Source organism: Pyrenophora tritici-repentis, chromosome 4, assembly GCF_003171515.1.
Source record: "Pyrenophora tritici-repentis strain M4 chromosome 4, whole genome shotgun sequence".
Classification (NCBI taxonomy): Eukaryota; Fungi; Ascomycota; class Dothideomycetes; order Pleosporales; family Pleosporaceae; genus Pyrenophora; species Pyrenophora tritici-repentis.
In genome coordinates, this window is record NC_089393.1 from 798,140 (window position 1) to 820,539 (window position 22,400).

The window sequence follows — 22,400 nt, forward strand, 5'->3', positions numbered from 1 at the left end:
ACCACAACACGCACCAAAGCGGATACGAAATAATGGCAACTCCTATTAGAGACTACTAGACTACTAGACTACTAGACTACTAGACTACTATACATATTTCCATCATTATCATCGTGCCTATTATAACCACCGTTCGATCCATTGTCCATTCCATTCCCAAATTCATCCAAACAAAGGTATCATTCGCAACTTGTCAACGCCCAAAAACCCTCATATCACACAGCTAAATTCTCGCCTCCCTTCCCACCAACTAATTGGGCCTCAATACCAAGTCTCCCACACAAAGCACAACATTCTTGAAGAACCGCCTCCACTCCAACGGATCTCCACTAGCCTTCACAAACCTTACCTCCCAGTACTCGGCACCCTCGTACACGGCCTTCTCTACCACGATATGGCCATTGAGACCCTGTCGACGCCCATCTGCCATCTTAACTCTAATGCTCATACTTCCCGTGCGCTCTGCTTCCTCAACGTGCTGAGCCGGCAGCGATGGAGCCGGAACACCGAGACGGTGCAGTGCAGCGAGGAGGAGAGGAAGCAAGTTCGTCAGGGGATGAGGCGAAATGAAGCGCGCCATCGAGTACGAAGGAAGTATATCCGCGAATTTACGAGCGGCTTGCGTGAAGGTGAGAGGAACGCCAGGTGTGGAGCTAAATTGCGTCATGCTGGGGTCTTGGGAGAGCATATCCTGGGTTGAAGACGGGAGCTGCGACATGAATGGTGTGGTACCGATTTGAACGCGACGGGTGAGATGGTTTTCAGGCTGGGAAGCAGATACGCCATCATGGCTGGGGAGACGGGGTGGACGTTCCCAGTCAAAAGGCGTGTCTGCGGTTGGGGTCTCGGGTTGGGTGGAGGCGAGGATGTGGATGGCGCTGCTGCGGCGGGGTGATGTGTCGCCGTCAATGTCCATGGCATCGCTACCGTTGCTATCTTGTGAGAAGCCGCGTTGGGATTGGGTGGGTGGCCGTGTGAAGTCGATGCGAAGTTGAGATAGCATTTGAGTTGCAAGTCCGACTGGGTTTGCGTTGCGTCCGCTTGGTGTCAAGTATGGATTCTTGCGTGTAAACCATGGATGGGTGCGTACTTCGTCCAGTGTGAAGCGCTCTTGTGGGTCGATCTTCAGCATGCCGCGTAGCAAGCTTACGATGGAGGGGGGAAGTTTGGCCCAGAGCTCATCAGTAGTGTGGCCTCCCGACTCAGCGAATTCCTTGAACTCTTCTGACCGAGTCGTGGGTTCGTCCCATGGCGTGTTGCCGACGAGGAGTACAAAGAGAACGACGCCGCAACTCCAGATATCGCAGATGTTCGCTGCGTATCCGACGTCTAGCACATCTGCCCTCTTGCTTCGCCTCCCGCTGACAATCTCTGGCGCAATGTAAGGCGGAGAACCGCATACGGTGTTGCAAAGTCGCAACTGCCCGTCCTTCTTGAACAATGCTGCCAATCCAAAGTCACTCAACTTCAGGTCTCCCTCTGCACTCAACAACACATTCTCGGGCTTGATGTCTCGATGGGCCACACCCATGCTGTGCATATACGCCACAGCGCTCACGAGCTGCGAGAAGTAAAGGTGTGCAATATCCTCTCCTACACCTTCGTCGGCCTCAATCTTGTCAAAAAGGTCGCCACCCTCGGCCAATTCCATGGCTATCCACGTCCAGAGCGGGTCTTCACCTGAGCCCAGACAGTGGATGATGTTGTGATGTTTGCCGAGATGGGTGTGCAAGACTATTTCCATCTTGATCTGCTTCGGGGTGAGGCGACCGGTACGGAAGGCATGTTCTTTGTTTATGAACTTGATGGCGATGACGGGTTTGGGAGCGTTTATAGGAATGGCTTTGCGAATACTGCGAGCATCACAATGTCAGCGAATGGGTCTGAGAGAGTCGCGATGCGTCATGGTAGCTTACGATGCATATGCGCCTTGTCCGATGGTCTTACTGACGAGTCGGAACGGTAGGTCTGTGGGTAGAGGGGCGACTTGGCTGTTTGGCGGCGCAGGCACCATTGTGATGATTGCGTCGAAAATTTCGCGTGCAAGTGCGGGGTGTTTGAGATGGAAGCGCCAGTAAAGATGCTACCGATACCAGATAGAAAAGTCGAAGAGATTTCCGAGCGCTTTGCTGCTGCCTAGATCCGGCGCGCAAGAATCCGCGGGATCGCGTCACTCGATGAAAACACTACGCACAGACTCAACACGCGAACGCCCTATCACGTGCTCCTCACGTGGCCAAACTCAGCACGTCTCGTCTCAACACAGAATGTTGACCTCTCCAACGCGTCTCGGTGCAACGTGACCCGCGCAATAGGAGTCCGTCCTTCGTTTCGCTACACCTACCGCCTTTAGGATGCCCTTGCGCCAAGCTGCCAGCGTGTACAGCAGCGCGCGCCACAATCCTTCTCCGTTGCAACCTTGGACGGTCTGATGAAGCCTCGGTCTTTCCTTAGCCCCTTCCCAACAAGGAAAGAGTACCTGTCGATCAATATGCGTGCACGTTATACCCATCTCACCCCGTAGCTTCGGAGCAAAGTATTTGGCACCACGCAAGCGACGTTGGGATATCCATGGCCGTCCTGCCGTCCGGAGCGCGAGTAGATCATCATCCTACGGTCGGTACGGTAGGTCGTTCCGCTGCAAGGCTTAAAACCCTCGCGTACAACCGAAGTCCGGTCCCTCGCAAAAACTGATGTAGATCCCACAACCTACTGCATGGCAATCCTCTGGGTCCCCCTATCTCGTTGGAACCGTCTTTGTTAGCACCAGAACTCAACGGAAAGGAACAATTCCCCTATCCTCTCACAACACAGTCACGACTCACCCACCGACCTGCTTCTATATCCAAGTTGGCACGGCTGTGCCTTGAAACTTACAACGAAGGATATGTATCTAGGCTAACGCTCCAAACCTTACCGCAGTCTCGGATCGTCGTGCTCGCGTGTGCATTCTTTTTTTTCTTTTCTGCCACCAAACATCCCCATGTGCATGTCAAACTCAAAACTAGGAGTGTGCCGCCAAGGTACCCTGCCTTTGTCTCCCCCGGTATAGCCGAGTAGGCCCACGCGAGCGGCGAGCGCACGATGCCAATCTGCATGGAAGATCAATGCCGTTTGGGCTAACGTTAAAGTATCCGAATGAATGTTGATCGGTGAGTCAACATCCGCTTGCGGCAAGTTAGAACATGCATATGGTTTGACGGCTACGAGCGGGGTTCGCTGAGGACAAAGGATGCCGGACCGAGGAGGAAAAAATCCGAGTCCAGTTGTTTGAGTAGCGCAGATGAAGTGTACTACCCATCGAAGAATACGAGCCGCAAAGGAACGGGTGTTTCGTGCGGAGATGATGGGAATACCGAACAACGGCAACCGACATAGTGGATCTTGAGAATACGCTGACCAAGTGAATCGGCCCTTTGATTCTCAAATGCAGTAATAATAGAAGAAACAGGTTCCTGTACCCGGTGAGAGGGACGCTGCTCTGGTGTCGGTTACCTTGCACATGTGATAACGCCTCAGGATGCCAGCAATAGGAGCAAAACCCCCTATTCGCTCTCTAACAGCACCATGCATTGCGCAAATCTCCACCACAACACACGCACACACACACAAGACACTGTACACCGGAATTGACCCTTTCCCCAATATGACTGTACCTACGTACACACCTCCCATCCATGGCCGAGGCTGCCCGCAACCAAGCACAGCGCACGGTGCAAACCCAAACCAACCCACATCTCTACACACCTCCACTCCACTGTCCCCATCCATCTAACATGCCATGCCCATCCTTTCCTCATCGCAGCCTCGCATCATGTCATGCTACCGCTGCGTGACTATGTATGCCGCTCTAAGCAACCAAACTTTGGGGGCCATGCCCGCACGCACATGCACGCACTAAAACCCAGACTATACCCCACAGTAAAACCTACTCGGAGCAATGTACAAACCCGGGCGCGAACCAAACTTTAGGATGACTCAGCGGCTTTTCCGGTCATGGTGGAGAGGCCGCGCTGACATGCGCAGGTAAAACTGTGGTCCGGGGGGTGTGGATGGGGAGGGGGGGGATGGATGATGGCGTAAGCTAAGATACGGTGAAGGGGGGTGCCGAGGGCTAGGGCTAGAGGGGTTGAGCCGGATTGGGAAGTTGCTTTTTCTTGCCGTACGGTAAACTTTATTGCGCGGAGGACGAGGGTACGTACCGGTATCTGCGTTTGCTGGAGCTGAGCTGAGGTGGTTGGTATTACAAATCATGGGTACGTATTGCGAGTCTGTAAGCACACTTGGGTACACCACATCATGTGATTGTCTGCACTCCTTGAGACGTGAAGAACTGAGTAGGTATATGTCGTCATAAATTCTTCTATAGGTGAGGGTATCGTGGGAAACCTCCTATTAGGGTACATTGGTGTTCTGTTCGCAAAACCACAAGCCCATGTGATGCTTGACGGCCTCCTGCATAGCATGATTGCGTCTTGAACCAAGAGAATAATAAAAAGGAACTAAAGATCCGAAAGTAAGGTTGATCCTTCTCGGCCGCACCCAAGATGCTGAGCGTGATGATTCCGCCATCTGGCGCATCTCAGTCGTCATGCCATCTATTACCCCCTCCCCTGATCGTCGTGTAAGCTCGCTTGCGAGTAAACAAAACCCCATAGCCAAGGGCAGAAGAACCAACGGGTAAGCGCGGGGGGACCAATGAGTTCCCATCTCGCTAGGTTCCCCAATATCCCCAAGGCTTAGTAGTGTGTATGCCGAAAATAGATTCAACTCCGATTGCATGTCTGGCAACGTGCAACGCAGATCGATATAACCGCATGACAGCGGACGAGTAGTAAGAAAAAGAAAGAAAAGTGGTAAAAAAAGCAGTCAGCAAACGACCACCCGATGCTAAAGCTTTTGGCCAAGAACCCTCAAGAACGCCGCAGTCTATGACCGGATGCATGGAGTAGGAGAAGACATGTGATAATCCAGAACAGAGTTGACAGGGGAAGTATGCAATCGATCCAGAAAGGGCAGATGTCGCTTAAGCAATTGCAGATCGTCGTGTCATCTTGTAAAAGAGATCAGATAAACCAATCAGATCGATTTGTTGTGAAAATTGGCGAAATATTCGTTCTATGATCGAGCGGAGGTTGGCGAGATGTATGATGACGCTGACGCGGCGGCGGCATCTAGACCGCGAAGTTGAGGCGCGTACTTGGGGTGCTTCACAAATTTTGGTACAGAATCCTGGGTTTGATTAGTAAAACACCCGGACAAAGCAAATTACGCAAACATACGCTGGACATGAGCTTGAAGATGGACTGTTGTGCCTTTTCAAAGAGAGACGCAACTTCGTTGAGACTCTGCAACATGGCGGTATCGTCACCAACAGCACGGGTCATACGGGTGGCGAGCTGCGTGCGCAGACCGTGGTCGATGTTCAGTTCGTTGGGTGATCCAGGCGCCAAGAATGCATTGTAAAGACCTGCGTCGTTTAGTAAATGTATTTTTAAGTCAGAGTAGTCCAAGCTCACCATAAGCGGCAGCAAGCGTCTCGCGGATCACCTCGACTTTGTTGTCGCCTTTGTCGTTGATAGCATCCTTGTACTGCTTGTTGAATTGCTGGACCTCTAGATAGAAGGAGAGGTTTTCCTCGCACATGGTCTCCTTGAGAAACTCGCGGTAGAGAAGACGCCATGACGGATTACGAATGATGACGTTGGTGCGGTTGCTGTTGGAATCGCGGGCAATGCCGTCTCGTGTCTTGACTGATACATCTCCTGATGTTGGTACTTCCTCGAGAAGCCATCCTGCTACACGCTCCCCGTGGGTGGTAATGTAGTAGTGCACTTGCTTTACCGGCTGAAACTGATGCTCAGAGTTACGGGGATCGACCGGTGCGATAAGCTTAAGCTGTAGGAACAGCGAACCGACCTCGGCAGCTTCACGTGGATCAACCATGGTGGAGCAGTCCATAAGCCACTGTGCGGCGTTGCGCCCATGGAAAGTGTACTCGTATTGGCGTTGAGAGTTGGGTCGATGTTTGACTAGTTTCACGCCAATGTCGCACTTTGAAAACTCGTGGATAGAATCTGAATCCGACTGGGTCTCATTTGCGGTGGTGCCGATGAAGCGGCGGAAGATGATCTCTACGGTCTGCTCATCATGGTGCAATTTGTCGGTCTCAGTGTTGCGCTCAAGCACTACCAATTGACGCGGGTTCCTGTTAGACTCGATGACGGCCCTGACGTGGGCAGAAGCAATACCATTACGTGTACAGAAGCGCTCCAAGATGTGGATACCCTTGGGCGTGAGTTGCCAGACGGAGCTCTTGTTCATAAAGTCGGTCTTGCCTTCTACCGACTCTACAAACTTGGCTTCCAAAAACTTCTGACAAACGGAGCGAGCCATTTCCTTTGCCATGGAAAAGGTGGTAGTTGTGGTAGTGGTCACCACACGTGACGAGTCTTTGGGGTCTGGCATGCGGTTTGATTGGGAGAATTTGAGCGAGCCAAGGTTGGTTATTGCTTCGTCCGAGGTGAAAGTGAAATCGATCATCCTAAAGCGTACGCGGTGAGGAGTCAGGGGAAGTGAGACCATAAGTGTGGAGAAAAGGTCCTCGAAATCCTGATTTGGGTGTTAGCGAAGTTTTTGGGGAGTTTATGAGCTTCAGCAGTGCAATAGCTGTAAAAGCAAGAAATTCAATCGCAAATGTCCGGGGGTTTAAAAAGCAGGCCCAAATCTGAAATGTGGGCTTCTAGGTAATGGTGATCCGGGAGACGCCGGGATCAATCAAAGGCCTATAAAAATATCCATCCTTTGGTTGGGATAACGAGTATTCATATGCGGTCGCAGAGGTATGGAATAAAAGTCCCACAGGGGGCAGATGGCCTTTTAGTATTTGACAAGCTGGAAAATCTTGTTATCGGGAATCTTTAGCGACTTTTTTGGAATTAGGTGTCTTTCCAAGTCGCAGCTGAATCCAGGCGGGCAGATTGGGGGGCTGAGGGTCATATAAGGTTTGAAGGTCTCGGGCTCTCCAGGTGCGTGGAATGGAAGTTCTGAGGGTGCAGGGTTGGCCGGCACGGGCACATTCTGCAAAGTTGAAAAAACGGGTTTGCTTACTCTAGTAAAAGGACGCTCATCGTCGGTCATGCGGAGTAACCGCGAACTTGTTTGGTGCATCTTGTCAGGCTTGCCTTCTCCCGGCCTCTGTGCTGCTCGCTGTCTTGTGTCGGGGACGGTGACGGTTGCCTCTTGGTGAGGGTTGGTGGGGGTTTGGCGGGCAGCAGAAGGATCTGATGGGCGCGCAATCGACTGCGAGGGTCGTGGTGCGCCTGTAGGGTGAAAAGGCGAGTGGGCGGGGTTCGCGGTGGTGGAAGGTGTCCTGCTCAACTCGCGGCTTCCTTTCCGCAACAGAGGAAAGCGGGTCAGGGTATAGCGTCTCGCGTGGTTGGCGGAGCGTGAGGAAGACGGTGGTGGGTTGGTCTGGCTCAGCGAAGAAGGCAGGGCAGGAGCGTCCGAGGCGGCCGAGGCAGGTGGTGAGGGAGAGGATGAAGACAAGGAATCGGGCTCAGTCGCGGATGTCAGGCGGTCGCTGGGGGAATCGAGGGGCTTGCTCGCGGGTTTGGTTAGACTGTCAGGCACGAAGGAGACAGACTCGGTCAAGGGAAGGAGAGTAGTCGTCTGGAAGGGCATGCCGAACAGAAGATGGTCGCGGAGAATCAAATCGCGGACCTCACTGAAGGGCTATGTGTGGGTACCCTAGCTGGGATTGGCTTTGAGAGTCTGGGGGTCCGTGACCACTGAGTCTTCTGCCACTTGAACAGTCCTCACACCGCCCTCCCAAGACAGCTAACAGGGCCTAGCATGGCGCCGAATTAGCCCTGGGAGCAGGGTCATGACAAAGGCCCTAACCGCAGCGGCCTCTTAGTCGCATATGAGACACATGGCCGCATGCACGTCCGCCGACGCATGGGAATAAAGCAGCTTGGCTAGGGGGGGCTTCCACGAGGCATCCCTGTTGCCAAAGAAGGGCCTCTGCCGCCCCCTGTTCACTGTGAGACGCTGCCCAGGCCCAGCCGCCACAGGCCAACGAGCGTCGCCCGCTTCCATCCTTCCGGCCGGAGAGGCGTCGTATACTGTCTTTGATATTGACTAGACAGGCAGAGTCAGACTGTCAGTCATACCGGTACTCATGCACCCCCAAGGCATGCCATGCAAGCAACATGCTCCCCATCCGGCGCCCTCAAGTCCATGACCGTCATCACTACCACCATCACCACGCGAGACCATGTAGACAGCAGTGTAACGGCTGCATCTGCATCCAAGACCGGCACAAGCCAGTGCGACAAAGGTATGCGCATCCTGTTGTGCTCCGGTCCTATGTGCTCTGTTGAGAACATAGGAGCCCTCATGGCCTGACGCAGACGGCTGTCGGCCGCCCAAACATGACGCTGCGCATCGACATGTGTCACGGCCAGCTCAAGGCAGTCAGGCGTCGTTGCGCAAAACACAACAGCCTCTTACACGCCAGCGACACCCGGGTTTCGCATCTGCATCTGCATCTGCACCGCCGTTTGTTCAACTCTTCTGCTAGACGCCGTTATTGCCCATCGACCCACGAACCCGTCGTACTGTGCAATGGTCGACTAGACCCCTACCAATCGCATCACTCCCGCCCGCAACATGTGGAACGCGTCGACGACAACGAGAGGCCCGGAACTTTGCAAATGAGGCCACAAAAACGTGGAATGCACGTTGCACCCTTGCCTGATCCATTCCCCGCTGTGCTCACCATGACTGCATTCCAAGCCATGCACCAAGTCTTGCTGTAATCGCTGACATATGGCCTCTGCTATTTCTTACTCTACCATCGGCAGATCTGCATCATCATCCACAGACGATTGATTATCTGCCTGTGAGCTGAGCTGAGCTGCCTGCCTGTGGAGATGAGATTATCATGTTTCTCAGCCTGGAGTGCCGCGTATCCACGTGTGCAACCCCACCTCAAGTATGGCGCAGGGCGTATCGTTGGACTTGCATGCGAGACATCGCTCGCCCAACTCCCCTTGGCTGTGGCCCGCACTACTGCCAATTCCGCCATGCTGGACCCGTCAAGCCTCAATCAGGCCGAAGGCCTGTCCACCGGCCGACCGTCATTGTCACTTTCGGCATTGCCCGGGCTCCCAGGTTATCTCCAACCAGTCCCGGGCCTCTTCACAATACTTTGGCCATTGCTGATAGCTGATGAGTGCCCAAGCAGACTGCTACAGTAAGTAACCATGGCTGAATAATCTGCACACTGTATCCCCCATGACGCTAAGCGAAGCCACCATACCCTACCTGTACGGCGTACACGCCCTGCTATACTCTTCTTCGCTTCGGAACGATTCCGCTCTGCAAGGCGTCGAGAACTCGCGCATGATGCTGCACGTGCTACGAGTGCGAAAAAAAAAAGAATCCACAGTTGGGTTTCAGAGCGACATGGGCTCGCGCTAGTCCCTACCCATGTAATGATGACAATAGACGAAGGCGCATTTTCTCCTAGCTTCGCCGCGGCTTCCTAGCTCTTAGAGGTATTGGCCCGCTTGCGGAGGGCAAATGGTCCGCAAGTCCATCTTACCCAAACATGTTTGCGGACCAAACGACACCTACCACGCCATAGTCTAGCGGATGGTGGTCATGCATGTAGTGGTGACGCTCTAGAGGCATCGAATCGAGTTCTCGACTGACGCCTGCTCTTTAGCCACCCGGAACTTCGGTGCTATGGAAGCGAAGCCGGTGTAGCATCCTCCGCCGCCAGAGGTCCCTAGCGGCCGCATCCAAATGCCGTCATCCTGGAAGGCATGAGACTATGCTGCTGATCTGGGGTTGTTTTTTCGCCATAGGTTTGCCAACCTGGCGCGCCCTAGCCGCAAGAAAAAGTGCTTTAGATTCTCAATCGAACATTCCCATATCTACCGTCCAAGGCTAAGATCTTCGGCGCTTACGGCATCCTTCGAGGATGACGAGTCATGTTGGCCTTTGTCATGATAATGCCGTGGATGTCAGGGGTTTCAACACGTGGCAGCCGATTCCTTCTGTCTAGCGGCCGCTGGCGTGAACGATGCAGCTTTGTGTAACACCGACCCGGCCCATTCCATTTTCTACTTGGGAAATGTCCACACGTCCATGTCGCAATAACATGCTCCTTTGCTACCTTCTCAGCACCGCTGTACAAGCCTTTGCAAACCATGACGTCGCAGCCTTTAGGCATTAGCCGCTGCCTCGATGACATTCCGACACCGTCAGCGTGGCTTTGGAAACGCACTTTCTGACACGCATCTCATTTGCAGCCTGTTTCAACAGGGGCTAGATAGTGCCATATGCGGCATACGCCGATATTGAGCGCATCTCCTCGCTGTCGGTTTTGTATACACCTTCTTCTCCACCCATATTGCCTCTGCTTATTGAATATGTTGCTTCACACGACGCGGATCAATTCTCCGGTGGGGCTAGTAACAATTTCTGCCCGAGTGAGGAAATGTCGGTGAGACCTCGAGTGTCGATGAGAGATAAGGTCAAAGTTAGGTAAGGCATCATGGATAGGACCCGCGATGATTACAGGTCACGAGCTGCGTGGGATCTTCAGCCCTGTGCGGAGACAGGACCAGGCTTCGGGCCTATTGGTAAGGTGAGAAGCGGAGACAGGATGAGTGTATACCCCACTAGGCAAGAGGCGGTTATCGCCAACTCCCGCAGCGAAAATTGGAAAAGATGTTCGATCCGGCGTGGCTTAAACCATCCGAAGCACTCATATGAGCTGCTTCAGCCATGCAGAGAATGGCGCCTCTCGACCACAACGACGGCTGGGTATAACATTGTAAACAGCGAGCATAGGGCTTTTACCGCTTGCCTTGAGTCGGCGCATTCGCCGAGCTCGCCTCGGACATCTGCCGGCCAAGTGCCCCACGACGTCCTTGCTTCCTTGAGTCGCCACGACGCAGTGTAGTATTTGTCTTGAGGAAGGTTGTGCGTAATAAGAGAAGGGAAGGTTCTTCGAAAAATTATGCTCGCCGGTGCTACTGCATCTCGGCTGATGTGCTGCGGCGGTTGGAGTCCAGGTCCAGTCTGAGGTTCCAGAACGAACTCCGCGGAAGGGCGTTGGATGACGCTGGATGACGCTGGATGGCGCTTACTGTAACAACATAGGTCGAGGGGGTTAGTAATTTTCTTACCTTCACATCCGTCTCTTTCCAGTTGGTCTGATGCTAGTACATGATGGTGTCTTTTCCTGCCTCCACGACAAAAATGTCTTCATGGACCGTGACTAACTTCCCTCCGCCATCAGGCCCAACTCGATGCTGGGTTTTTGCACCCCTTCTGTTGGCCTCATCCATACCCACACCACCTTGCCCACTTCGTAGAGGACCCAGGCCGTGGCAGGCACAGTGATCACGAGCCAGACAACGATAAGCCCCAGCATGTTGTAGTCTGTTGTGCTGGCAGCGGTGTAGGTGGGGTGTCGACAAGTGAAGAAGGAGCTCTCGAGAGCAGCCCCGCTACCCCCGCTCCACCACGTTTGTTTGCAAAGCAATGCAACTACCGGTACCTCCTGTGCGCCCTCTGTGCGAATTGTGTATAGTATATTTTCAAGCACAGTGATAGATACCTCTCACCGGAACCCGAACAGACTGGCAACTGTAGGCTATTCCTCCAAATCTGGACGTGTGCAAAGACTTTGATTGCGGGATTGACTCTTTCCATTCGGTGACTTGAGCACGCGCACGAGCACGCGTCCAGACAATTAGTCAGACCTGCCAGGTCGATCTCGTCTTTTTCGCGACTCTGTGCAATCTCCGCGAAGATACTACTAGTGTCTTCGGGGCGCCCAGGCTTCAACTCAGACCTCTGTAGGCCCTCAGCGGCACTATACCCACATCCTCGCAGAATTCTCTAGTCTGTGTCTCAGTTCGAACGGCGAAAGCGAGTCAGAGTAGACGGCATTTCATCGGATATTCAACTTCATCAAAGAATACTCAGCTAGCGGTTATATACTGGTTCGCCGCGAGCACCGGGGACAACGATTTCATGCTCCCTACGAGTATTGATGCTAACGGCCCCAGGCTGGCTATCTGCCCATTGTTGCTAGGAGGTAGGTTTCCACACAGGTGTCATCAGGGCATGTAGGTCAGGCAGGCGCGCTTTTGTAGACCTCTAAGATATCTATCGATGTCCTACGCTGGCGATAAAGCTACCTATGTGTACAACAGGGCGCCGCATACTTGGTTCATGAGGCCGTGATCACTACAGGGACCGACCTCAAGCCAGTAGATGACGCGGCGGGTTGACTGTAGATGAAGGAGTATATGTGACGTGTTGAGGAGAATGGGCATGTCAAGTCAGGTAGAGCGTCCTATCATTATATCGCTTTAAGTAGAGTTAGTTAGTAGTGTATGAAATGTAGGAATATTATTGCATACTGTGCACTGCATGAGCTGCTTCTCTGATGTCGTGACTTACAGATTATACCATTATACTGCTAGTTGTGCATTCGTGTTTATGATGTGTTAACTTGAACTGCAATGGAAACAAGGTTTTTTCGTTATCGCCAACGTAGTCGTATGCAAAACACTTTTATGCTTACTTTTGGGGGTAACTACAACTAAAGAATCAACAGGGGTATCTTAAGAGAAACATAATCAAAGCCAGTACAATCCTCAAAGGCCTTTACGCCCGTCGCAGAACACACTCAACGAATCAATAAATTTCCCTCCCCTTCTCCCCCGTATGATTCTAACCAGCATCCTATGTATGCTTACGAAAAGTCTGGAGTAAACCAGTACGGTTCTTGTGTGTGACCTCAAGGGCGCGGATACGGACGGCCATAGGCGTCAAACAGAACATCGGCATCTACATATAATTAGAGTTGATCCCCATGTGGCTTGAGCAGAGTTTACTTACTGTTACTATACATACCTGCCAATGGCATGGAAGTCGGGAACTGGGTAGAGCCGTGAGGCAGATAGCCACACATGTTGTAATCAAAAGAAGGTGCCTGATAAGGACTTTGTGGTGGATACATGCCCTGCACGTATTGATTTCCGTAGTGATATGAAGCCGGAGAAGAAGGCATGGCTCCCGAGGGAGTGTAGAAAATACCGCTGGGATTCGAAGACATCAGATAAAACGAGATCGACCCATAGGGTGTCGATGGGCCCGAAGAACCGGTTGACGACTGTTGGGATCCTCTCGCAGCTACACCATTTGAGCCGCTATAGTAGGCCATGTACTGGCGCAAAACCTGCATCGAATCCTCCCGGATGACGATGGGAGGCCAACACCAAGTCTTGCAAAGTTCAAAGTTGGCCGGCTTAGTCTTCGCAAACACCTCTACGTAAGAGGGCTCCCGCATCTTCGGGCAGTCGGGCTCTACGACCATGACTGGGGTATTGTCATGGCCAATCTTCGGATGTTTCGCAATCTCCAGACACATGTGACGTGGTTGACCGTTGGTTCGCTTCGCCTCCGGGTTGAAGTTGATATTATCGGCGAAAAGTTTGATGCGTAGAAAGTAACACCGAGGATATTGATTCTCCACTATCAATACAGGAGCCCCCAGCGTGGACGAGTGAGTGCCATTGCATAGCATGAGCACTGTTCCAGGTCTTATGACGCTCATATTTTGCAGGAGAGGCTTGTATATATATCTATTCTGGTCGGCCTCCAGCTCATGCACTCTTTTCTTCAGCTTCCACAGATCATCAGGGTTGCTACGGACATCGAGTGCCCACTCGAAGAGATTACTCCACTCGATGTAGTAGCGCTGCTCAAGGTTTACCCACGTCTCTGTTTGCATTGCAGAGGAGTCTTCATCCAACCTGAGTATATATATGCCTTGGTCTACTGTAGTAGATCCAAGAAGCAGACACATATTCAGGTCTCGGATGGCCTGTGGGGCTGCCTTCGTGAGAGCGTAGAAGTAGGCAACTTCGCCCTCAACAGCAGTGACAAGCACTGGATGCTTGAAGAAGCCATTTTGCTGTTTCTGCGTGTGTATGATGGAGTAAGGGAAGTTGCCACGATCCGCGAGGAAGTAGACCTTGCCGACAGTGGGTGGGCTAACGAGACGCCTTGAAGGCCATCGAGAGCGTGGTTTTCCATGTTGCTGATATATAGATATGCCTACGATCGAACTTATATCGACAAAAGGTGGTCGTGCGCCCGTCAATTCTTGTGGAAGTAGTGACGGTAGACTAGGAGATTGCAGATCGCATGGATTCCGCTGTGCGACCGGTTCGGAGAGCCCTGTACTCGAGGTGACCGGCGTATCGCTCACCAGAAGGAGTGCTTCTGCGATGGGGACTTCTGTTGAACATAAAGTCGTACTAAGCTGTGCCTTCTCGTTGTCTTCATCTGTTTGCTCGTTCCACAAGCCCGGCGCTGGCCTTGTTCCTTCCTGGAGAACTTGTCTTTCTTTTGAGACTTGGATAAGATCCGATACGCATTTATCATCTGGAAACTTCCCAGTATCAGTTGCCAGCATACTTGATTTGTCGGTGACCGCATCGCTTAGGCTACCGATTCGGCCTTCACTAAGTCCAGCAGAAGCAGGCTCAACTAAGCTCTCAGAAAGACCTTGGCGTGCTTTGGTGCTCGCACCATCCTTGGGTTCCGTTTGTTTGTTTCCGAGACCGGCTTTTCGTGTTACGCGTGTTGAGATATCTCGGTGTTGTGGCTCGCCGGCGAGAGGGTGGGCGCGGTGGCCGTTGGAGGACTGGTGGCCTTTAGGGGTGGCGAGAGACACTGCCGTCCAGTCAAAAGGCGTGTACCTTGTCTTCTTCCCCATTTTAGTATCGCTTCTGTCGCAGGCTTGGAATTTGGTAGATGTAAGCGAGCGCTATGTTGAGTGGCAGTGTGTTATCGGTGTCTACAAGGTGGCCGCAACAGGACCAAGGCAATACAGCGGGGTGGGGTTGAAGGCGAGCGTAAAATCGCGACAGTTCTTGGGAAGAGCGAGACTAAATAGTAGTGGTCGGGAATATAAGCCAATGCGGTCACGCGTATATACAGTGAGTCAACCGCTTGATAGCGAGTGAAAGATCTCGCGATAACGGACCTCCACAACTGGAAGGCAATCTTGCGGAAGTCAGGTTCCAGTAGAGGAAATTAAGCTCAATCAAATGGAAGAGTAATGCGACTCATGTTTCGTCACCATGTTGTACTATCCCGGCAGTGTTTGCGCCTGCTCGAACGACAAGTCGACCTTGGGACATATGATGTTACCTGTATATCTAGCCATCTGTTGCGCTTTGGGGGTGCAATGAGCCACTTATATATAGATGTTCTGTAACGGGACATGTGATGCAAAGAAATGGGCTTGTGATTAACTATGAGCAAGCGCAAGGTCATTCCTGCCGATTCCAACAAGTCACGTTCCCTGTCCAGGTGGAATACGCAAAGGTGGTCCCTGAGCAGGAGAACAAAACAAAAAACACAAGAAAACTTAGAATTGAGATAGCCGGCTCAGAAACAGTATGAGCCACAACTTTGCCGAACTCGTACGCAAAGGCCGTGACAGCTCTCAAGTAAAGCGTTAAGGGGTCGGCGAGATATTGCATTCGGAAATGTTGACAAACGATACAACGAGAATCAGTATAGATGCACGTAGACGTGAATTATCGGTAACACGGTTTAAATCGGACTATACGACGACGAACCTGTACAACGTGAAAGAGTGACCAACCCCTGCCTAGCGCGGGATGACATAATTCTGGGACCATTTGCGCCTCCTTCCTCACCAGCCCATCGATCTCGATTTTGCACACATGCTGCGATGTTATAGTCACTCAAATAGGCTACGATGATACAGAGAACTGGGCGAGGTAGAATGATCAAATTGCTAAACTAAAGAGCGCGTCCCTTGAAGATAGGACGGCCATAAACGACCCGACACGCCTTTCAACCCATAGCAACTTATCAGCACTTGATTATCTGCTAGGTATTCAACCTTAAAACGCCGTGTTGTTCCTTCAAAATGCGCCTTGCCACCCGAACACCCCAAAAAAGTAACACTGTAATTGATAGCCCACCGCAAGTAAACACTCCTGTTGGCGAAGAAAAGAATATGAGTGCTGGTGACCTTTAGGCATGAGCCATAGGTGGCGTTCAGCATTGTCGAGGTATCTGCCGGGGACCTTCAGGAATGAAGCCATCGGTGGCAGTCGGCGTTGTCGAGAGAGATTTGGTGCTGAATACCTTCAGGCATGAGCCGTCTGTAGCGTTCAGCAATATCGAGAGAGAGCCGGGGACCTTCAGGCATAAGCCATCGGTGGCTTTCGGCATTGTCGAGAGTCGGTACTCAGCAGCAGCACCCGTGACTCTGGATGGATGAGGTTGAGGCTTGGTCGAACCTCAATGATGGTTGGTCGTTAAAGACCGTGAGATGTGTGTACTCGATCTCGTAGACCGAGTTGGCGGAGAGATTGACGTAGGAGCGTTTCGCCAGAACGCCCGAACCGGCTTCGAAGGTGGCTGTCTGCACACCTGGTCCTGGCGCAGTGCCATTTCGACACTCGCACAGCATAAAGTACCGCTACTAATGTAGCGGTTTTCTCTCCTCCAATGAATGACCACCGAAGCTGGTTAGAGTGCGGAATCGGACGCACTCTTCGCTGTTTGCGTTGATGAATTTCTTGACCACGACGACGGGATGTCCACTTGGTGCGCCTCCGCCCTTCTTGTTCCAGAGAATGGAGCTTTGGGGGGCTCCGTTATCGGTCAGGAAAAGGACCTGACCTTCTGCCAGATTTTTGAAGTCTGGTGTTCCGCTGGCCTTTGGTGGTGAAGCAGTCCTCCACCTGCGGTTGGTAGTCCAAGCCGCACCTCTTGTGGGGCTTGGATGAGAGGATGGGGAAGGGGAGGATGTGGGGGTGGTGATGGAGGAGGATGGAGAGGATGATGACGATTTCGACGTTGGTGATGAGTTTGATGGTGATGAGTTTGATGATGATGAGTTTGATGATGATGATGAAGCCGATGTCGAAGAAGTCGGGCGTGTGTGAGAAATTGATGCCGGTGTGGCCCTGTCCCTCGAAGAGAGCACCGACGATGAATATCTGGAGAGCTGAGGAACAGGGGTCTGCTCTTTACTCTCCAGGCTGGTGTTTGTGGTGAGCTTGTTTTGGAAGCCATCGTGGTGGTGTTATTGATAGTTGTGAAGCCGTAGTATATTGATGGATGTAGTAAAGTCGTCTTCAACTACGGTTGCTGAGAATAAAGGAGAGAAGTAGGAGGACATGCGATGTTCTGACTTATATATGGTCTCGCTGACTCCGATAGATCCACATGTGAGAGTCTGGTAGATGGAATCTTCCATGGCGAAAGACGGAAACAGCAGGAATTTTACGACATATACGTAGTAATATACATAGTAATAGCAGTATTAAGTAATGAGGGGACCGATGTGGGCTCGGAGTACATTGGTGGAAGCCTGGGATTGTTGTGGGTTGGTCATAACAGTGGAAGCCATGACGTGAGGTAAGAGTCCTCTCAAGGTCACACAGTACCAAATGAGGCAGTTTCGAGATGTACTTACCAAAAAGTTGATAAACCAGTCAAAAATTACGCAAGAACATCCCCTAGTAGGCAAGAGCTCGGGCACTGCATTTTACTGGGAATGTCTATTACAGAAAGATGATACAGATCACAACCGGAGCAGCACGTGTGGCCTGAAACAATCCACATTGCGTAAATATGCGGCCATATAGACTGCTCACAAGCGTCGTGGTATCACAAAATACTTAGGTAACGAGTAAACATACTAATTTTCACCCCGCAAAAATTGCCGACTATACGATTCGCAGTGGACAAACTCTTGTAATCTCATACCAGCTATTATATAATGATACAAGGGGTAACAACGGGTCGGCTTCCGTTTGGTATGCTAGAGCATTTAACAGTATCTCCAAAATATTTCGGTATGATGATTCTTGTCTAAATACGTAATGGATAACGGTGCTAACCGAATTAGTGCCAGACTACTCGAGCATAGAAGATGTAAGTGTAAGGCTCCGAGCGTCACAGCAAGGACCACCATTACCAATCAATCATCTACGCGACTACTCAGTGGTCTACCAGTTCGACCACAACAGTAAGTGATGCTACAAGGCAAAATGTCCAGCTAAATCAGCTGCTATCACCATTTCAATTAGTCCATTACTCTGAAATTCGTTCGTTACCTCTGCGCACTTAACTTACCACTTTTTTTCGTCGCTTGCTCGGTGCTTATTCGATTTTTCATATTTGAAAACGTCCAAACCCGGCCTCAGATTACTACTTGTGTGATGATGTAGTCACAACTCAACCAAAAACGGAATTAATATACACTAACAGAGCCATCATCTAGTTGCAAATCGTACGGTTAACAAGGTAGTCGGGAGACGGGACAGTAAGTTATTACCATAAGGTGGTGGCTCACTATACAATACCTAAAGTGTATCGACATGCAAACATTCATTCTAGTCCTTAGATCCACCTTTTTACACATCATCATATCCGTTTCAGTCTCTCCCTAAACCATTTCATGTTCTCACACAGTTCAGGCCCATAGAACATGGATCTGTTCCCAAAAAAGAAGAAGAGCATACAAAAACCGCAAACTTCACGTAACCACGAAAAAAAGTAGAAAGTTAGATCATCACAAAAGTGGGATCTACGGCCAATCAGCGAAACCATCCAGATTACAACCGAACCATCACAATACGTACTCAAGCCTACGCAGATTTCTCTACTAGCACCTAAATCTAGCGCATTACCGCTACAACTTTCAACTGACCACATAACCTCCCAGAAGAGCACTGGGCGACAAACGTATGTCGACCATCTTGCCTATTAGTGAAATGTGTGTGTATGACTAGGCAGCAAGAGTTGTTGTTCACGCCTGCATGTACTTGCTGTAATATTATCCCTGGAAGATAAGTTTGGTTCTGTGGGGGAATATATTCAATGCGATAGATGACGACTGTGTGTAGGGGTAATGGAGAACCAGCAATTTCGGCAACAGAATTTTTTAGGAGCGGAACGATACCCACTTATCAGCGTTAGACAAAGTGATGACGTGAACCCTGAGTCTGGAAAAATGGCTCAGGGTCTGAGGCTTGTGTAGACGACGATCTGTGGATCACGATGCTTACAGTTGGCTTGGAATCTTCTATCTGCGTCGAATTCACGGTCAAGACACTGTGTCCAATGAGGAACAAAACAGCCAAAAAATCTCGATTCCGAGTTCCGATCAGGTTGAATTTTCACAGGGTAAACAGTGCCCGCGAACACACGAGGTATGGACATTAGCAGGATCATGGTCGCATAAACGCGATCCCTTTATGAACACTGAAGCTTCTATTCCAGCCAGAGAATGAGTCGAGATTGGTGTATTCAAGCTGTCCTGCAGAGACGAGTGTATCTAGGCACCACGCATCTAGCTTATGGTAGAAGACGCAGCAGCAATAGAAATCCTGTATTTATGCTTGCTCATGCGTTCACTGGTTGCCTTTTCGTTGCTCACCTACTTTACAGTCATGCGACGGATTCTTTCAAAGCGTTGAGCTACCCAGCTAAGATAGTTGTGCATCCTAAAAGATGCCTGCGTTACACTGAGAAGCCCATAATCTGGCGGTAAAGCGCACACGAACTACAAAGAAGACACAAGTCACAATATAAGTCGAGGTTTAAGTGAATGTTCAACTTAACCTTGGAAGGTACTATTTAAACTACAGCAATACAAGCTACAACACAAACTAGACATCAAATCCAAACATCACAAAATCCTCTACCCATGAGCGCTGCGCTCACCCAACACCAAGCACCTACATTGAACTAAAGTAATTCAAAGATTTCTTCCTAGAAAGACCAGACGCAAACAACCCGCCTTCCCAAGACTTTTACAAACCCTCCACCCTGAAATAGGTATCCTTGCTTCCCATTCTATTCTTTCAACTCAAAGCACCCCAGCAACCCAAGCCCAAGCACTCCCTGCCCTTACCCCTTTCACTCCTACCAACATTCCAAAATAGCACATAATGCCCCCCGTACCCATACCTGCACCCATACCCAAGCCGAACTAACCCAGCAAGGCAAGACCCATATTAGACGATAGGGCTGAAAAATAGCCAGGGGGGGGGAAGGCGATCCAGACAGGGGGGGCCCTACGGTATGTCCACGTCATCCCATAGCAACTCCACAATGGCGCAAGCCAAGGTGAATCAGCCCGGCCAGACTAGGCCAGGTCACGCCACACGAAGGCGTAAAAATAGAAGTCTAGTGTACCGTAGAGCTTCCCACCCTCTCGTGTTTATGGGGTGAAGAAGCCCAGGAATAGGGGAAAAAGAAAAGTACAGAAGAGGAGGTGGGAAGAATGAAAGAGGGAGGGATGTGAGAGCAAACAGCCGAGCCCCATGCATCTACACACCATAAGGCTGGAAGCAAAAAGCAACAGGATCTTCAGCCCACATCCCGGAGAGGCAAAACGGGGGTGATCATCTTTGCTTGCAAAAGTCATGTCAGGCCAAACAACACCAAAAACACCACTATGAGCGAATAAACTTTTGGATTTCGTGAGTTTTCGAGCAATAAGCGTCTAGGTGTCTATATATGCAAGATTCTAAGCATTCCAAATATATAACCGACACGTTAGTACACCCTACACATCATCAATCTATACCGCACACACAGCACCAGCATATCTGCTCCCAAACACATCCTTTTTCCATTTTATTTTAGACACCCCTCTCAAACCAAACCGAACCCAATACCAATGCCAGTCAAAGCCCCATTTTGTGTATCATGCTCTCACGTTCTCACAAAACTGCAACCATCATACCAGCAACAACAGCGGCGAGTCCGAATTCAACCTTGCCGGCAGCACCAGTAGCCTCAGGGGCATTACCGGAGGGCGTGGCGGCAGCAGTAGGCTTGGGTCCACCGGTGGCCATGGGGACGGTGCTGTTGCCGCCGGAGCTGTAGCTGCCGCCAGTCGGGTACATGGCGACGAGGGTGGAGCCAGCGGTGCCGGCGGAGATGTAAGCAGAGGCGACGGCGGAAGCGGAAACGTAGCCGGACTTGATGTCGGTGGATGCTGTGAGGCATGTTAGTAATTATATTCTTAAGAAGAGGAAATCCCATCGATAACATGTTGCCGATTGCTGTAACATCTTTCCACTGTAAAGTAGGTGGGGGATCATTCGTCCCCACACTCGCCACCCACCCAAACAGACAGACGGATAGCCACGAAGGACAAACAAGGAGCAGCTTACAGAGCTTGACACCAGCGTTATTGCAGATATCCGCAAGCGCTTCCATAGCAGCCTGCGCGTCGCCACCACAAATACCAGAAACCTTCTCGCTCAGGTCCTTGGCACTGCACACGGTCTTGACGTCCGATGGGTCCTTGAACTGGTTGACGGCGCCGAGGAGGCAGCCGGGGGGAGAAGCGACAGCGAACTGAGCGAGTGCGAAGAACACAGCAGCGAAGACGGTACTGCCGAGCATATTTGCAGTTTATTAAAAAGGTGGGGTTATTGGTGTTGTAGTGGTGGTTTATTGTTGTTTGTTAGGTGGCGTGGAGTGTGGTGTGTAGAAGAGCGGGACTGTCGTGTGGTATTAACGATAGTGTAGTCTTAAAGAGTGACTATAGAAGATAACAAAAGAATGTATGGGTGCAGAACAACAGTGAGAGTGTTGGTGAAGAGAAGAAGAGGCCTCTAAGGGTCTCAACTGAAGCTGGTCTCCAAGGGGCTTCGTCAGCCTGGCCCAAGCCTCATTGGGGTATGTTTCTAATTTAACTCACGCTACCACGTTAGTCAGGAACACCAGAGTTTCGAAACAAGCACGTGACTGGAATTGATTGGACGGGTACCTGCATACATTGAACAACGTTGCGCGCGCCGATCTGAGTCGTGTTTCACAGTCGATGCTGTTATATCTACTTAGGTTTGAGCATTGTGCTTTTTCCTGCCCGAATGACAATCTGGTTTGTCCGGTGTCTCACAGGACTTGCCCTCCATTTCTTGCTGCTTAGAAGCAATAATATACAAAAGAAACCTCGCTATTCCCTCGCGTATTGCTATAAGGGAACACAATCTGAAGCGAGGCGCAATCAACGCATTACAAAGGTATACTCGCAAAACAAAATGCCTGCTTTGAACCCGCCAATATACGGTCAGGGCATAAGCACTGGAGTCGGAATCCAAATCGACTCGCGGAAAGGCAATTGCAAACCACCCCATGTAATGCAAGATGGTTCTGAAAATCACATTTTATCCTTACAGCAGATATCCAATCTGCGCAAGCAAGCACCGGCCAGCGGGTTCTCTCAAAACCCATTAGCCATGCCGTAAAGCGCCGTAAACTCCGTCGCTAGATATGTTACATGCAGC

General features: G+C 51.0%; 4 protein-coding genes across 4 annotated transcripts; all 4 read right to left on the reverse strand.

Moving 5' to 3' along the window:
- Positions 1–250: 250 nt before the first annotated feature.
- PtrM4_090710 (SPS1, Serine/threonine protein kinase) lies at positions 251–2,014 on the reverse strand (the record flags this gene model as incomplete). The annotated part of the gene is made up of 2 exons (XM_001934481.1): positions 251–1,853; positions 1,917–2,014. The coding sequence occupies 2 exons, from the start codon at positions 2,012–2,014 to the stop codon at positions 251–253; spliced, it is 1,701 nt and encodes a 566-aa protein (XP_001934516.1).
- Positions 2,015–5,118: 3,104 nt separating this feature from the next.
- PtrM4_090720 (developmental regulator flbA) lies at positions 5,119–7,683 on the reverse strand (the record flags this gene model as incomplete). The annotated part of the gene is made up of 4 exons (XM_001934479.2): positions 5,119–5,232; positions 5,283–5,470; positions 5,520–6,612; positions 7,111–7,683. The coding sequence occupies 4 exons, from the start codon at positions 7,681–7,683 to the stop codon at positions 5,119–5,121; spliced, it is 1,968 nt and encodes a 655-aa protein (XP_001934514.1).
- Positions 7,684–12,829: 5,146 nt separating this feature from the next.
- PtrM4_090730 (uncharacterized protein) lies at positions 12,830–14,815 on the reverse strand (the record flags this gene model as incomplete). Its single annotated transcript, XM_066106933.1, has 2 exons — positions 12,830–12,879; positions 12,931–14,815. The coding sequence occupies 2 exons, from the start codon at positions 14,813–14,815 to the stop codon at positions 12,830–12,832; spliced, it is 1,935 nt and encodes a 644-aa protein (XP_065962601.1).
- A 6,007-nt stretch (positions 14,816–20,822) lies between these two features.
- Positions 20,823–21,513, reverse strand: PtrM4_090740 (FAP multi-domain protein; the record flags this gene model as incomplete). Its single annotated transcript, XM_001934474.2, has 2 exons — positions 20,823–21,100; positions 21,279–21,513. 2 exons carry the CDS (start codon positions 21,511–21,513, stop codon positions 20,823–20,825), a joined length of 513 nt encoding a protein of 170 aa, XP_001934509.1.
- Between the last annotated feature and the right edge of the window lie 887 nt (positions 21,514–22,400).